General features: G+C 34.6%; 1 protein-coding gene across 1 annotated transcript; it reads left to right on the forward strand.

Moving 5' to 3' along the window:
- The first annotated feature begins 364 nt into the window (after nucleotides 1-364).
- LOC107892264 (protein RST1) lies at nucleotides 365-15,247 on the forward strand. The gene is made up of 25 exons (XM_016817294.2): nucleotides 365-804; nucleotides 895-1,179; nucleotides 1,293-1,376; nucleotides 1,523-1,799; nucleotides 2,269-2,519; nucleotides 2,801-2,984; nucleotides 3,105-3,292; nucleotides 3,408-3,508; nucleotides 4,822-4,897; nucleotides 7,341-7,472; nucleotides 7,561-7,642; nucleotides 8,095-8,167; nucleotides 8,749-8,917; nucleotides 9,062-9,192; nucleotides 9,270-9,361; nucleotides 9,728-9,819; nucleotides 9,898-10,113; nucleotides 10,216-10,293; nucleotides 10,453-10,635; nucleotides 11,469-12,368; nucleotides 12,459-12,755; nucleotides 13,043-13,696; nucleotides 13,781-13,931; nucleotides 14,061-14,179; nucleotides 14,742-15,247. Exons 1-25 carry the CDS (start codon nucleotides 412-414, stop codon nucleotides 15,120-15,122), a joined length of 5,589 nt encoding a protein of 1,862 aa, XP_016672783.2. The 5' UTR covers nucleotides 365-411; the 3' UTR covers nucleotides 15,123-15,247.
- Nucleotides 15,248-17,051: the final 1,804 nt, after the last annotated feature.

A 17,051-nucleotide genomic window follows, 5' to 3' on the forward strand; every position in this document is an offset into this window, starting at 1 on the left:
AATAATTTAAAAAAATTACCAAATAGTGAAAAGTATTTCACACAAATTCATACAAATATTCGAAATATCAATTTTTTTTTTAAAAAAATTGATATATTTTTCAAAAAAGTTTTCGTAAATATTTTTACACCAAACAAATAGACAATTAGCTATTAATTTTATCTCAATTTATTTCAAAAAGTCAATATTAACTAATAAGAACATAACAAGTAGGATGTTGAACCATACCCTTAATAAGTAAAATGAGACAAATTTTTAATTTTTAATAGAAAGCTTAGGTACCAACATAAAAATAAAGGTATAATTTAAGGACTGATTTGCTTATTAAGCCTTTATAAAACTAAGGAGGACTATCTCATGTTCCAATATTAAAGCCAGCAACGAGTTTTTCTTTCTCCAGCAAACGAAAAAATGGACTCTTACACTTCATTACTCGAGAAAACCCGCCTCCCTCAACCTTCCCTCCAAAAATTCGCAGTAATCTCCATCTTCTCCAAGCTCCAAACCGCTCCGGTTCACCTAGGACCCGATTCGGATCCCGGAGCACAAGCTATCTCTCAATGCCTCCAGTCCTCTTCTCCCGCCGTAGTCGACCAATCAGTTCGCGAGGTTTGCCGCCTCGTTTTGAATTCCAACATGAACCTATCTCGGGCCTTGTTGGAGCTCCAATCAGCATTGGAAGGATCCGATCCCAAATTGGTTCCTCTCTTCGTGAAATCCTTGGGGTTTCTCGTTTGTGTCGGGTACGAACGTAGTAACGGGTCTTGGAAACCCGAGTCCCATGAAGATCACCCGTTTGTCAAGGTTTGAATTAAGTTAAAAAATTGAGTTATCTTCATAGCAATCATCATTGCGTTATAATTTTTAATTATTCATTCATTTGAAAATTTTTAGATTCTTTCCAGTCGGAGAGAGGTTGAACGGGAGCTTGTGAATCAAGTTTTGTTATTTATGGCGAAAAACAAGGGATTGGGAATGGTGGAAGTCTGCGAGTTCTTGAGACATTTTCTGATTTTTTCAATTTTAAGAATGAATGTCTCGGATTCTTCATTGTTTTTGTTTGCTAGACAGTTGATTACGTCAATGGCATCGTTTTGCTGTTCAATTCCTAACCAGGCATTGCCAATTTTCAGAACACTTATACATTGCCTGAAATATTTCCCTCTCAAAAGCTTGGAGGTAAGTTTCTTCTAATTTCTTAACTTATTGTTCTTTTTTGTTTGGAACTTGCGGTATCTTTGAAGGTGCATTTTTATTAGGTATTTAGGTTCTATAATCTTGTGAACTTTCAGGAAACCAGGAACTTTTGCTATGTGGTTGAATGTTTGGTTGACTCGTTTACTGTTGTTTTGAGGCAATTGGTTGGAAAAGGAGTGGTACGTTCTAGAAACTTCAGTTTTCACTTAGACCATTTTGTTTCAACTTAGAATTTTTCTTAGTCTGGACTTTCTTATGATTTTCACTCATGCCTTTGTTGCCTTCTTATCATTCCATATTGTTTGTTCTTGGTCCATGTTAACAGTTGATTACTGAAGCTCAACTACATGGGGTGGAACTAATAGAGAATGTGCTTTCACTCTATACGTCCCCTTGCAAGCAGTCTGATGAGGTTGAGCCTATAGTTGAGCTATTAAAACACATGTTGGTGGCCCAGAAAGATCTTGCACTGCATTATATGCCGGAACTAGCATCAGTAATATTATCCTTATCTGTTTTGCTCATCGAATCCGATCTTGAACATCAACAGCTCTCAATATTAAAATTCCTTCACTTTCTTTTGAAGTGGAAAAGCGAAATAGGTATTTTCAGCATTTCTATGTATATTCTATTCTCTTGATGCCCTTTAAATTGTATCTTCAGAAATTTTTTTGCTGTATACTGAATTTTTATTGTAGTCTAACCTCTATTTCTAAGTTTCCGACTTAATTTTATTTTTTATGAATCCATGTCAAAGAAGTTTGTAAAATATTAATACTTTCCTATATACATGTTTAGTTTTCTAAACTATCTTGGAAGTCTCTATTTAATTTAGACCATTGGTTTATAATAGTTTGCTATTTTTTGTTGATATTGACCATCAATTATATATCCTGGTTTGTGCTGCTGTAAATCAACATGTAGGCCCTCTCTCTAATTTGTGCATGTGGACAGTGTGAATATTTCTGGAATGGATGAATGATGATTGATGATCCTTTATCATTATTTTGTTTGGGTTGAATTCCAAAACTCTATATTTCTTACAATATTCTCTTGCGCTCACTTTTGTAGAGTATGCTGTTAATGGAGCTGAATATTTCCTTAGTGAAGAGCTTTTAGTTATTTTTCCTGTCATCAGCCTCATATCATCCCCCTCTAAATCAGTTAAAGGAGCTGCAAATGATTTGCTTGTCCTTTTAGAAAGGCTTTTAGTAAAATTATTGACAATGCCAAAGATTAAGCTAGCCAAGAAGGTCGGCTCTCCATCTATTAGCAGACCTGAACTGATAGCTTACAGGCTTTTGCAACATCTATGGTTTGAGGTGTGTTCTTGCTATCTAAAGTTTAAGGTTCTGTATTTTTCGTTTTTGGCGATCATGTTGGATATAAAAACTACTGTTTTTGTTTGGGGTCTATTTTCTCGATTAAATATTAATATTTGTCACAGGTGTTGAAGATCATAATCACCAATTACTGAAATCACTTATTTATTTGCTTTTACGATTATTTTGAGAAGGAAGATACTTTATCAAAATAATATTGTTTGTATTTAAAGCAAAAAGTGGTGATCGAAGAATCACACTGTTTATGTTCTGTTTTACAGGATCAAAATTCATTGTCCAGTTCTTTCTTTCTAAGTTTCTCTTCTGTTTGTCGAACTGATGTCCAAGAAATGCATGGCAGACCAAGATCTTGGGCTTATCAACTAAAAGAGCTTGCTCTATGGATTGTTGAGAGAAGAAAATCAGGTCTTCCTGTCCCACGATCTCAAGAAATTCTTCTAACAGGTAAAATGCTAATAAATAGTCTTTGTCTTTGGTTTGTACCGATGAAAGTATGAAGTACCCAATGTATTTGTTTTAGAGGATAAAATCTTTACCTCATCTTTGTATCATTTTTCCTTGTAGAAATGCCCTTGCTATTTGGGGCAATTGCTGCAGTTTTGGTGATGCATCCATCACTTGGAAGTACTGCTATAGATGCTTTAGCTTCCATTGGCAATATGGATCCAAAACTAGGTGTTTCTTTGTTGCTAAGCATTCTATTTTATAATAACATATTCACCAGAAAAGATGTTGTCTACCAGAGTATGTTGGTGAGAGTTCCTATCACTTCTCTAAACATTGTCTCAACTCTTGTTTTGTGCTATTAAGCCTCTTCATCTATGATTTCTTTCATTTGTTTCTCTTTTTCATAATAAAATTTTGCAGCCTAAGCTTTTGGGAATGCTTCCATCACTTGCATCACAGACTGGGATGATTCCGCTTGTAGTTCAAACTATCTTGCCAATGCTGCACAAGGATGCAAAACCGTATGTACTCCTTAGATAATTTTTTTCTCACTCTTTCATCTATCTTGTGTTGTTTTTATTGAAGTAAAAGGAGGCTTATGAAATGGCTCCTCTTGATTTATTGATAGAAGCCTCTATTTATTGAGGTAAAGATAGACAATCACATTTAAAATAGAAATAAGATAAAACAATAATTTAAAACAATTCTAAACTAGGATAAAAGATAATAAGAACTTTATTTGAATATTTCAAATCCTAAGATTACGTTATTATGCCCCGCAAGAATGATGGTCATCAAAGCAGCAATCTTGAATTGATGGTGACAAAAAATCCTAAGATTACGTTATTATGCTCTCGCAAGATTGATGGTCAGTAGAGCAACAATCTTGGATTGACGATGACGAAAAAAGTGCGAACAGTTGATGATAACAAAAGGTGGTGTTTCCAACTGAGGATGTTGTAATGACGAACTCTTGTTGTGAGTTACGGTAGCATAGAACTGAATCCAAGTTGTGGTTTGACATCCATTAGGCAAGGCCCCTCAACCGACTACTGAAATAATCGGGCCCGAATCTTGCCACTTTGAACGGATAGATAGAAGCCGATAATTGGCTAGCAATAAAGAAAACCGATTGGTTGGCAATGGTTTTTAAGAGTTGGCTTTGTTTCAGCTAAAAAGGTAAATAATTGGAGCCATATGAAGATCCAAGAATATGCTTGTTTGAGCAAAAGGTTAAAAAAAGGCATATAGGCTAAAGATCGAAAACCATGTAGTTGGACGAAAGGCTCGGATACCATATTGAAGTAAAGGAGGCTTATGAAATAGCTCCACTTGATTTATTGATTGAAACATCTATTTATAGAGTTAAAGATGGACAGTTACATTTAAAATAGAAATAAGATAAAACAATAATTTAAAACAATTCAAAACTAGGATAAAAAATAAAAACTTTATTTGAATATTTCAAGTCCTAAGGTTACATTATTAGTTTTTTTGCAATGACTTGAGGGTCATATTAGTACGCCATGTTTAGAACACATTGTTACATGATATTATTAATTGCATGGAAACTGCATCCTCTTTCCAACTTTTTTTTATTGTTATTAGTTGTCCTTAAGAGGTATTTGTTTGTATGCTTAAGTTGTATCCTGGGAAGGATAAGATCGACATTTTAATCAAGGACTTTCAAACACTCATTTGATTGCTTCCTGAAGAATTGAACTCTAATTTTGTGCTTCAAAGCTGTTTTTTGATGAGTCATAATGTTCTGCTGCTATGACCTATGAAGAATCTTCTTTTAACTTGTTCCAGTATATGCTTATTTCATATTCAGAGTGTTGTACGCAACAGCTACTCGCTTGCTTTGTCAAACCTGGGAGATCAATGATCGTACCTTTAGTAGTTTGCAAGTAAGCACTATAGCATTTCTTCCCTTATTGGCTCTTGCTAGTTACCCAACTTAAGACCTGTGTTAATTCAGCTCTTTAGTGTTTCTATGTATATTTTATTTTGGCATAATGATAAATGTAGTCCTCATCGTTTACATTTTCTATCAATTTGGCCTTTACTTTTTTTTTTAGCTAAATTTGGTCCTTAACCTTTCAAGAAAGAGTCATATCGCTTTTTTTAACGAAAATGATGGTTAAAACATTAATTTTTAATGTTGTTGGCGTGACAACCTGCATGGCAGTCCATGTGCATATAATGCTAACATAACATCATTTGTCTTATATGTCACATCAACAAATATTTTAAAAATTATAAAACTAAATCAAAATTAAAATTAAAAAATATAAAAAGTTAATAAGAAGTCAAAAAGAAATATCATGGAGTACATGTGGATTGTCATGCAGGCTTCCGTGTTTAAAAATCTAACATTTAAGTTAGTATTCTCGTTAAAAAAACATCATTTCAACTCTTTTTCAAAAGGTTGGTCAAATTTGACTTTTTTTAAAAAGGTTGAGGGCCAAATTTATCTCAAAAAAAGAATAATGGCCAAATTGGCAAGGCTAAATTTGATGTTATGCCTTTTATTTTCCCCATATATCTATGTTTGTTTATATGTGTACAGGTATATTAGCTTGTCTATTATTATTATGTTGTGAAAATAAGAGAAGACTTAGCTGTAATTTACCGCATAGATTTTTTAAACTTCTCAAATTTCAAAATCAGCTCTATCTGGAGGACCCTGCTCATTTGTGTTTTTAGCATTTTCAAACCAATCTTGGATGATGATGTTGAAAGGAGAAATTATTAGGTAGGACCTTCCTACCAGATCAGCCGTGATCCCTATCCTATAATATAATGCAACATTGAATATTCTTTTACATGTCATTTCTTACTAAAAATTTAATCAAAAAATATTCTTTTTACTATACAAAAGCATGAATTCCTTCCAACCATCCTTTTACTCTTTCCTTACCAAATGTGATGCAAAAACATGTTTTCTACCTCTGTATTTTCATTGTTTTCATAGTTGCAAAACTTGTATTTTTTTTGGGGGGGGGGGAAGAAAGAAATCAAATTATTTCACGGTTAGAGAAAAAAAAAAGAAATTGGGTTGACTGTGGAAGAAAAAGTTATGGTTTTTTTTCCCTCTAGAATTAAAAATAAAATAAAATCAATCTAAAACAACTTTTTTATTAACCTTCTGCAGTTCATAAATTATTTGAAGAGTAATGTTCATTCATTCATAGAACCTCTAGAGGAATAACATGGATAGGGAGTCCTGCACAGGGTGATACTGAAACTAATGGAATCACCAGAACCCAATAAGAAACCTGGTCAGCTGTAAAACCTAAGATTCCAAGCATCATAAAAACACAGTCAAAACTTGGGAAGATCTATTAATCTCTGCCTTCACTAAATTATATGCCTCAACATCTACTTCTGTGGGGATCTGAGACACGTTCCAGCACTTGTCAACACTGAGGCAGTCATCCATCTGTATTTTGTTTTTCAATTTGGATTTAAGTTGTCAAACAATAACCTTTTTTTTTGGGGGGGGGGTTCAAAAATTGGAAAAAAGAATGGCATTAGGGAAGGAGTGGATGGTTGGAAGAGAAAAGTGGCATAGGCGAAAAGGGATGAAAGAATGAGGGGAAGGTGAGTTGGAATGGAGACTAAGAGTGAGCTGGCAATTTTTAGTGACATGTAAAAAATATTCTTATGTGGCATTATATTGTTGGACGGGGACCATGCTTGATGTGATAGGAAGGGCTTACCTAATAGCTTCTCAGTTTAAAGAGTCATGTATCACTTTTTTTTATGGAAGTCCTGTATCACTTTTGATCTTATAGTTTGAGGTTGCACTTCTCCAAGTATTTATCAAACCAGGCCTTGGGTTGGGCACTAGTCCTCTTGCTTTCTGAGTAAGGTGGTTTCAAGTTGGATTAGTTCTGCCAGTATGATCTAGTATTTGAGCTTTGTTATCATGTTTACATATATTCCAAAATTAAACTTCTTGTTTTAATTCTTGATTTTAAGAGAATCAATCCGAACTAATAATACGAACTTAAGGCAAGCAAAACTTTTGCTGCTATGTTCAAATTTAACTACCGGAGATCAGAGGCTCTATTCTAGTCTTCATCTAGGGCTGTCTAGGTGTACACATCTTATATTTGTCATATTAGAAGACTTTTCTCATTCACTTCATTTAAGTTCAATTGAAAAATGTTTTAAGCATGTTTATCTGCCAAAAATAGACTTCTTTACATGTTCATTTTTATGCTCTCTGTTAATTATTGAAAACCTCATTAGGGTGATTGACTGGTACTCTCTGATGTTTGCCTCTAGTTCATGTGGCTGGTTTTTATTCTGTTTTAATTTTTATTTTCTTTTCCTCGACATAAGGGAGTATTAGCTCCAAAAGGTTTCACTGAATTCATGCGCGAGAGAAATATCTGTATAAGTATGGCTGTTTCCATTCGGGATGTTTGCAGAAAGAACCCTGATAGGGGTGTGGACCTTATCTTGTCTGTCTCGGTATGAAGCACTCTCAGCTGTTTTCTATTTTCTTATTCTTTTACTCATCTTTCATTCAACCCCTCCAATTTTTCCCTCAAATAAACAGGCTTGCATTGAGACTCCCGATCCCACAATTCAAGCTCTTGGTTTTCAAAGTCTTGCGCACCTTTGTGAAGCTGATGTGATTGGTAATCTTAATTTTTAGACTTGAATTTTTTACTTCTCGTCATTTCTTAAAGGATTATACTTTTAATTTCTTTATTCTGTTTTGAAAATTTGACACTAATGCTTATGTCCATTATATTATAATATATGTATGCATATGTCTGCATTTAGTCTTAACCTCTCCCCATCCCTGGCCTAACGTTACTGTCATAATATGCTAGAGCTAGAATTATTTGTGAGACTAATGAGATTATTGTAGCCTGAGTAATTTCTATTGGATGTCCTTCATTCAATGATGCTAGCAAACCATATTTCATAGTGTCTTGTTTTATTTCTTATCAGTCTGCCTCATTTGCAATGTTATGCTGTCCAATTAATTAATTTATTTCTTTCTTTCAATCTTATGAATTAGTCTTGCTGACTTTAAATATGCAAGGTATTCTGATTCTATGTTCTATTTATATTATCCATTCAGATTTTTATACTGCATGGGATGTTATTGCAAAATATATGCAAGGCTATAATGAGGACCCAGTTCTTGCCTATAGGTAAAAGTTTCTTGATATTTACTGATTCCTGAACAATGGTATGGGTGGTAAGGCTGGGTTGAACTTACATGACAAGTGCAGCCTAGTCATATGATGTCTGCTCTTTGTTTTCCAGCTGGGAATAGTGTAGGCTTAGTGTTTCTCACTTTCAACCACATTGCCAGTAGTTCCATGGTGCTGTAGCATAAGTCTAGGGCTAAGATTGCAAAAATGCGGTTCCACGTGATGTCTGTTCATGTCAAATTTGTTAAAACAGAAAAATCTATTTAGACCATTCCTGCTTTGTTGTGATGACGATTTGCATAATGATGCCCATAATTCCGGGTTTCTACCATGGAAATATGAGACTCCTGTCCTGAAATTCTGAAGTTGTTATCTTGGGTCCTAGGCTGCTAGGGCAATATGTTCTGTTGTTATATTTGAATGTAACAGTCACTTCTGATCAATATATTTTTTGCTTTATGATATTCACTTTGTACAATACAGATGCTAGATTTACATACCCATTAGATAAATCAGAATACCATCTTTCAAATTAAAATATTCTAAAGTCTATTCCACTAATCTCCGCTTATTGGCAGTGTCTGCTTTCTCCTAAGATGGGGTGCAATGGATGCTGATGCATATCCAGATGCCTCTAGGGAAGTAATGAAGATTATATGGGATGTTGGCTGCTCCTTACATATGGGTCATGAATTACAATGGGCAAAGGCCAGGGCCTCTGCATTTGAGGCCTTAAATCAATATGAGGTTTGAGGAACCTGACATTTTTTTTTTCATTTTACATTTGTTTTTTTTTCCACAAAAAATTATTTGTGCTAGTTTTGTGTTGTCTATTATACTTTCGGGATACAAACACAAGGGTCTCCCCTAAGTTAATCACCATCTTTCCAGATACCAAGTATTGTGAAGAATATTTCAAATTTCAAGCAAATGATCATGGATCTACTTCTTTCTGAGACAAATCCAGATGTACTTAAGGCCTTGGAAAGACTTCAAGTGAAAATTATAGGACATGAACATAGGTAGTGAAATATCTATAGTTGAACATTCCCAAGTAGTTTTGTTCCCTGTTCTCATAAGTTCTGTCAACTTTCTCTAGCAATCGGCGAAGATTTGTAAAGGAGAAAAAGGTCCCTGCTAGTAAGATTGAGAAGTTGCTGGATGTATTTCCGCAGGTGATCTTCTCATCAGGTATGATAAGATTATTTTTCTTTGCCTTCTTAAAAGAGTTTTGGTTATTAGGAAATGGATTGGATGCAAACTGAAATTTTACTATTTGCTACCTCACTCTTATGTCCTTAGGACAAGTTGGTGCATTATAAGTTTAGAAGTTACTTCCTCTGCAGTACGGTTAAAAATATTTTGACTTTTGCTTAGAAATTTGGTAAAATATTCTTTAAAACCGCACCAAGTATAACTAGAAGTGATTTTTTTTCATTCTATAATATTTAGCAGAGAAAATAGGTAGGCATTATATATGGATAGTTTTTAGGTTCTTAATTCTAAGGTGCTTCTTATTCACTGAGCTAGCTGTTCTTATGGTCATTCCATTGGCAGGAAAAAGAAGTAATTCTGGAGAACTACCTGGTGCTGCCTTATTATGTGGTTCCTTTATTTCTAGCACTTCGAAAAACCAAGGCACAACAAAAGTAGGATAATCTGAATTATCATCGTCTTTTCATTAGAATATACCATGCTTGCTAGGTCTTACATGCTTAAGCCTTTAGGGGTTGCAAGATTCTCATTCTGGATATGAAGATATAATGGTGCAAATAGCTGCATCTCTTCAACTCTCAAGAAATATTTTTGTTGCACTTCTTTCACTTGAATCATGGAAAGCCTTTGTGAGACGTTGGATGAGGGCTAATATCTTGTCTATCGATGCTAAAGCCTCGGTTGTTGTTTCAGATAAAACTTCTAAAGCTGCTAATAGTATTCTGATGGTTTGACATTCTTTGCTGTATTCAAGTCATTTTATTGTACCTATTTCAATAGACTGTATTCAGTAAAAATGATACTCATCTTTCTCTAATTTTATCATACAGAGCATGATGCGAATTGCTGAAGAATCTATCCCTAGATCTGCTGAAAATCTTGCTTTGGCAATTGGTGCGCTTTGTGCGGTGAGATCTCAAATGATAATAACTTCATCTGTAAACTTCATAATTCAATAGCTTCCTAAAATCTGCCTCTGCCTCTACTATGGAGATATATGACAAGGTTTAAGGAGCTCCCTACAATAATTATTCTTCCTGATCTTCATTTTTTCTTGCTGTTATTAGGTCTTGCCACCATCTGCCCATACCATTAAATCAACTGCTTCAAAGTTTCTTTTGGGTTGGTTGTTTCAGTATGAACATGAACATCGCCAATGGTCAGCTGCCATCTCTCTTGGATTGATCTCAAGCTCCTTACATGTGACAGATCATGAGCAGAAATTTCAGAGCATTACTGGACTTCTTGAGGTAGTCTCTTTGATGCTGGTTTGGCCTTGTCCCCCTCTTCCCTAGGTCAGGCATTGAAACTGCTACAGACATATTAAGAATGAAAAATCGTGTTCTTACCATATAGTGCACTCAAGTTATTCTAGAAAGTCAGGAAACAGTTGGAAGCTAAAATACAAGTTCTTTCTTTTTTGAATGTCGAAATTTTGTGTGAGCATAGTATACCGGTGTTCTAATCCTAGTATTGAGGGTTTTCTTGTCTGAGCAAATTTGTAACTCACCTGGGTGCTGACTGCTAAATACAAGTTCGAAGTTTCTGGTACTTGCTAAAGGAGGGTAGATACCACAGAAAACTAGTCATTATTAGTTGGTTCAATAACAATGGCCTCTTATCTGCTTCAATTATTAATAGTTGACTATGATCTTGGGAACTGGGATGTGGCCCTTTTATTCCTTTTTTCTTTCCTTACAGGATGCTGTTTATTCACACATGCTAAGAGAGATATTTGTTTCACTCTTGTAGTTGCACACACTCACACACAGACACCTAGTCACCAACACATGCAAGAGCATGAAAACCGCAATAAATAAAATTTTGGTTACGTGGATTCCTCATTGGCCGAGTTTTTTTTTCTATTGATCATGCTATTATGACCATTCCTTGTTTTAGAAAGAGTTCAGAGGAATAAGCTGTTCAATGAAGGAGTTATTAATTTCTTAGTGTATGCATTAGAGCAAAGAACTTCAGTATTAACTTTGTAGCTGTAAACATTGGCTAAGGGGATAACCTGTGTGTCTAGAAATATTTATAGATTTATAATAGCTTATTTTTTCGGGGGAATTGCTTGGTTCAGGTTTTGTGCTGTAGCAGAAGCTCCATTGTAAAAGGAGCCTGTGGAATTGGCTTAGGATTTTCCTGCCAAGATCTTCTTTCAAGAGTTGAAACTCCAGATGACTCTAATGCTAATGGAGAAAGCCACAAGATGCTGGAAGAGAGATTGTTGGGAAGAATAGTTAGAACATTCTCTATGATATTACATCCAGTTGCTGCTTCTTCAGCCAATAATCTTGAAACTCTCTGTGCACATTTTCCAGCAAGCACAGATGATATAGATACTAGCATAACTTCTGACTTGTTAGATGATGATTGTGATTATTTGGAGGATGATATATGGGGCATAGCTGGCCTCGTTATTGGCTTAGGGAGCTCTATTGGTGCAATATATAGAGCTGGTGTATATGATGCTGTGCTCACGGTGAAAGACTTGATTATATCTTGGATTCCTCCTATGAGTTCCTCGGTTCCAAGCTATGGTTCTAGCAGTGAAAGGTCTAAGATGCTTTTATCTGTGGGATCCTGTCTTGCACTTCCCCTCGTGGTGGCTTTTTGCCAAAGAGTGGAAATGATGGATGGTAATGAACTAGACCATCTAGTCAATGGCTACATGGAACTTATTTCTGACTTGCTGTCAGTCCATAAAACCGGTGCTTTTCACAAGAGTTTGTTGATGGCATCAACTGCTGGAGCTGGAAGCCTATTATCATGCATATTATCTGAAGGCTTGCACTTTATTGAAGTGGAACGTGTGAAGTGTTTACTTGAACTGTTTAGAAAATGTTATTCTAGTCCTTACCCTCCTATCGTCCATTTAGGTGGGATGCTTGGCATTGTTAATGCTTTTGGGGCAGGTGCTGGAAATTTAGTTGATTTTCACCCTTTTAACTCCTCTGTGCAAACTGGTTATGATCAAAAGGTAGTTGTATTATTTTGTTTTATGTGATTTAAGTTACTCTACTTTATGTCAGTTATTGTGTACCCAAATACTCACATACTTGGTCAACAGGAACCTTCCCATATTTCAGGTCCAATACTTGTGAATCCTGTTTGTGAAGACCACTCAACATCACTGATGCAAGAGATTTTTCTTGTTGCTCAAAATCCTGATGATAATCAATTGCAACAATATGCAGCGTGGGCAATTTCATTTCTTCGACAGCGACTGTGGTCTAGAGAAATTTCGAATAGTGCTGGTGGTACACAAACTGAGTCTGCTGGCTCAAAATCTATTTCGCAAGGTGTTCCTGAGGACAGTGCAGTCATGAAACTTGGTCTGTGGCTTAAATCTTTTAATCATTCCAGGGTGAGTTCCCTTATAATATTCGTATTGGCTGATGATAATTGGATTTTCTTTTTCTAGGCTAAGATGTGTATGGATGCCTCTGTTTTGCATACTCTTGCGCCTTCATTCAATCATGTTTCAGGAAAAATGAAACTTATGATACTTTTGATGTTACATTAGACCAAATAGCTAGGAAAGCCATCCTATACCTTATTTATGGTGTAAACTTTTTATTTATTGCCCGATCTACAGCCCCACTTCTAGTTTGTTAATTTATGTTTTATAATTTTTTGCTCGAATGAGTTCAGACAGGTACCAATACACATGTATGCACAGTAACTGCTATTTTAAGGTGTCTATCACTAGCTCCTAGGTTACCAACCATGGATTGGGGTGCAATTGTTAGACGCTGTATGAGATATGCTCAAGTTACTCAGTTGCCGGCACCAAATATCACTCTTAAGGGAGGAACCCTCAGGGAGGAATGCTTGCAGTTTGCCTTAGTTCATGCAAAGCAATTTGATGGTCTCCTAACATTCCTAGATGAACTGTCTGACCTTTCCCGGTTCAGGACACTGGAGATAAGTCTCCAATCTTGTCTGCTCAATCATTTGGCAGACCTGATAAAACTATTCTCAGGTTCAAGGCTGGAGAAATTATTGGATGATGTGAGTAATTACTTTTCTTCACTTACAACAGACCAGGTGCTAAAGTCGGAGGAGAGAAGTTCATTACGGAGTTCTTGTTGGAAGGGTCTCAATCAGTGTCTGGATGAAGCATCTCTCGACTCTCTAGAATACATTAAAAATATTGAAAGGTGCATGGAAGTGCTTTTTTCTTTATTACCATTACCTCAAGCTCCTGTTATTGTGCAAGTGAATCAGTTGAACTCAGTTGAGTGGTCCGAGGCGGTTAGGTGCTTGGCAAAGGCTCGCCCAGGCTGGTTATTGGATTTTCTGCATGTATGAACTTTTTCCTTGCAAATTAGTTTCTAATATCTTCCTAATATGCCCTCATTTGATCTGTTAACCAGTTGTTCATCACAGGTTTCACATCTGGATTCAGTAACAAGAGATTTCCAGTTCGTCAAAGTGCTGAAAAAGATTCAAGCTAAAGCCAAGCTAGTTCGGATTGGTTCCATCCCACCGACTGAACTGGGAAAATCGAAGTCTTATTTATTGAATTCAGAACCACTTGGTTAGTGTTCTTTCCTACGAATCTGAAGTTCGGGAAAATGTGAACAAGTCACCATAAGAAAGTTGTAAATATTTGCTTGTGGCCACAAGATTTGCTTATTCTGACAAACTTCCAACATTTTGAATTCAGGTACTTGGGGTGTGCTTCTTGAAGTTGTAGCAACTCTACAACATGTGGAGGGAAGTGTAAAAAGACAATGGTTGGTTGATGCAATCGAAATCAGCTGTGTTTCAAGTTATCCTTCCACGGTAGGCACTGATCTCCCAATAAAGTTAACCCGATTTTCCTCTTCCTCCACCATGCACATACACACTCAGTAAATCATACCTCCAATACTGTGAATTTGGCATATGAGTATTTGTATGGATTTTAAAACCGGACTAGACTGGATGGCTAAACCGGTTGAATCGGAATTGGTTGGTTCAGTGGTCAAAATCCCGGATAACTGGATCTTTTTTTAAATTTTAAATTTTGGATTTTGTTAACAAAAAATTTGGGCTTTTTCTTATTGTCTTGGTTCATTTTCATATTTGTTTTTTAATATATATATATTTCTATTTTTTTGAATTTTTTTGAAATTTATTTAATTATTATTAATTTATGTTTTTAAATTATTCATGATAGTTAAACCGTAGTTGTTTGATTTAGGTGGCTTGCCATTTAGGCTAATGGGTAGAAAGGAGGAACTGAAATTTTGATATCACGTATTGAACTAAATGATAGAAAATATAAACATTGAGAGCTTAATTTATCATTATGCCGCCTTCTTCATAATTGAACTAATTCAAGTCCGCATCCATGGGTCCACAGGCACTGCAGTTTATTGGTCTTCTATCTGGTTCTTGCTGCAAATATATGCCTCTCCTCATTGCAGATCGGTCATATGTTCTGAACGATATACCAGTTACCCTTACATCTCTATTGTCGGATCCAAACTGGGAAGTGATTGCAGAAAGCTGTACTTCTTATCTTTTGTCGTCGACAGAAAGGATTTACAGTTGGGCTACGAAATTATCATCAGAGAGTGGTGATAATAGATCACCAAGTTCAGAAGGTATCGATGAGAGTGAAAAGGGAATGGCTCAGATTCTATTGCCTGTTATGCATCATGCATGTGTTTGTTTGAAACATTATTTGCCTTTGGAGAAGCAACTTAGACTTGCAAACATGGTTGTTCATTATGTAAGGTAAAACTGGAGGCTGAGGATATTAAGCTAACACCCATAAAATCAATTTCAGATCAAAGCTTAATTTGATCTTCTGTATAACTATACTCTCTCATCTTTTTTCATTATTTTTAATTAATCTTTCACGTAGCCAAAATCTAGTATGTATTCCTAGGATGACAGCAGGTAATTTATGTAAAAACAATTACATATCCAAATATATTCTGTACACTTGTTAAAAGTTCTTTTTAAGAAAAAAATTGAACCCACAAAATTTACATATTTAACAAATATAACTAATAATTTAACTAATTTAAAATTCGATGGTAATATTTAATTTAATTTTTTTGGATAAACTAATTATAAAAAAAAAATGGACGAAGTTAGCTATAATAGGTACACCGTTGGACCTTACGCCTCACATTACTAATTAGAAAACAAAGAAGAAGCAAATACATGTTCCCCAGACTCGTCCTCAATGTCACACACAACATAAAATATCAATTTGTCCACCCTATTTCAAGAAATTGATTTTTGTAGACAACCTGTCTTGGGTGATGAATGCATGTTTTGAAACTTGTAGGACTTCTCGGACCACTCAATGCCAATGCCCTGAAGTTTTGTCGAGCTTCTATCTAGTTCCTTCCTAGATTCTCTACATTCAACATCACATCCCTAAACTTTAAAAGCTTCTTCCAAGCCCAGACTGCACTTGCCAAATGAAAACATATACTTCAGACCACAAACATAGATGGAGATCACCTTCCGCCTTAGGATAGCATAACTTTGACACCATGCCCTTTCCAATGAAAGGAATTACACAGTTGTTTATTCACATTTTTAATAACTTTAGAGGGAGACACCAAAAGTTGTGCATTATATTTTCCACTGGAAATCCAAAATAACGCACTAAACAATTGAGTTGAGCCGACCCCTCCATATAATTCACTTTTGAAACTCCAATACATTACTGTAAAAAACAAAAACACCAAATTAACATTTCATTCAAAGCAACCATGCCATATCTATTCCCACCTTGGAATTTCTTATGGACTATAATTGAACCTTATTCCGGTGGATCAAATTCGTGAACTATAACCACTTAGTGCAAAATATTGGGCTCTATCCGGTCAATGAGATTTATATTTGACTGGTTCATTCCGCTTGAATTAAATTTAAATAAAAGAAATAAAATTAATACATATTCTAACCTTAAATTTATATTTATTATTTAAATTTTTTTTATTTAACCATCCTTGAACTTGGATTTTGTCGTACACTTTGCAATAGCACGTGACATGTGTCAAGTATTATAAAAAGAAATTATAGAATTATTTAATATCGAGATTGAATGTAGACAGATTATTGTCCAGATTCAAATGAACCTGGAGGACAGCTTTTCCAATTTTTTGGATGTACTATTTTAGTAATTTTATAATTTTTTAATTTTTTTTTATAAAATATCATATTTTTAAATTAAAAAATAATAAAATATATTTATTCTAAATATATATATAAATTTATAAAATATATTATAAAAATTATTTCATGTCCAAAATAAATCTAAACAATAATTTGTTCGTATTCATTTCGAATGTGTCTTCTTTTTATTAAGTTTATATATCATTTATTTTTTATATAAAAAAATTGATTGCACAAATATTGAAATATATAAAATAAAATACTTAAAAAATCATGACATAATAATATATAAATAATCACAAGTGAAAAATTATAAAATTGCTAAAAAGCACATCTGAAATGAATTTAAACAAAACAATGTTCAGAATCATCTAAATTTAGAACTTTACTTGTCCGTGTTCTTTTTGAACGAGAAATAACTTTTATAATTCCTTTTATAAATGTATAAATTTATAATTTTTTATATTTTAATTCCAAACTAATAATAATTTGAATTTATAAAAAAATTAAAAATATATAAAAGTAGTAAAAA

The sequence above is a fragment of the Gossypium hirsutum genome, chromosome D09 (assembly GCF_007990345.1).
Source record: "Gossypium hirsutum isolate 1008001.06 chromosome D09, Gossypium_hirsutum_v2.1, whole genome shotgun sequence".
Classification (NCBI taxonomy): domain Eukaryota; kingdom Viridiplantae; phylum Streptophyta; class Magnoliopsida; order Malvales; family Malvaceae; genus Gossypium; species Gossypium hirsutum.

Bases quoted from the DNA above. Each gene is read 5' to 3' on its own strand.
- LOC107892264 (XM_016817294.2), top strand. From the start codon at position 412: ATGGACTCTTACACTTCATTACTCGAGAAAACCCGCCTCCCTCAACCT. The intron at 1,377-1,522 runs GTACGTTCTAGA...CCATGTTAACAG, and splicing joins AATTGGTTGGAAAAGGAGTG to TTGATTACTGAAGCTCAACT. The intron at 12,369-12,458 runs GTAGTTGTATTA...CTTGGTCAACAG, and splicing joins AAACTGGTTATGATCAAAAG to GAACCTTCCCATATTTCAGG.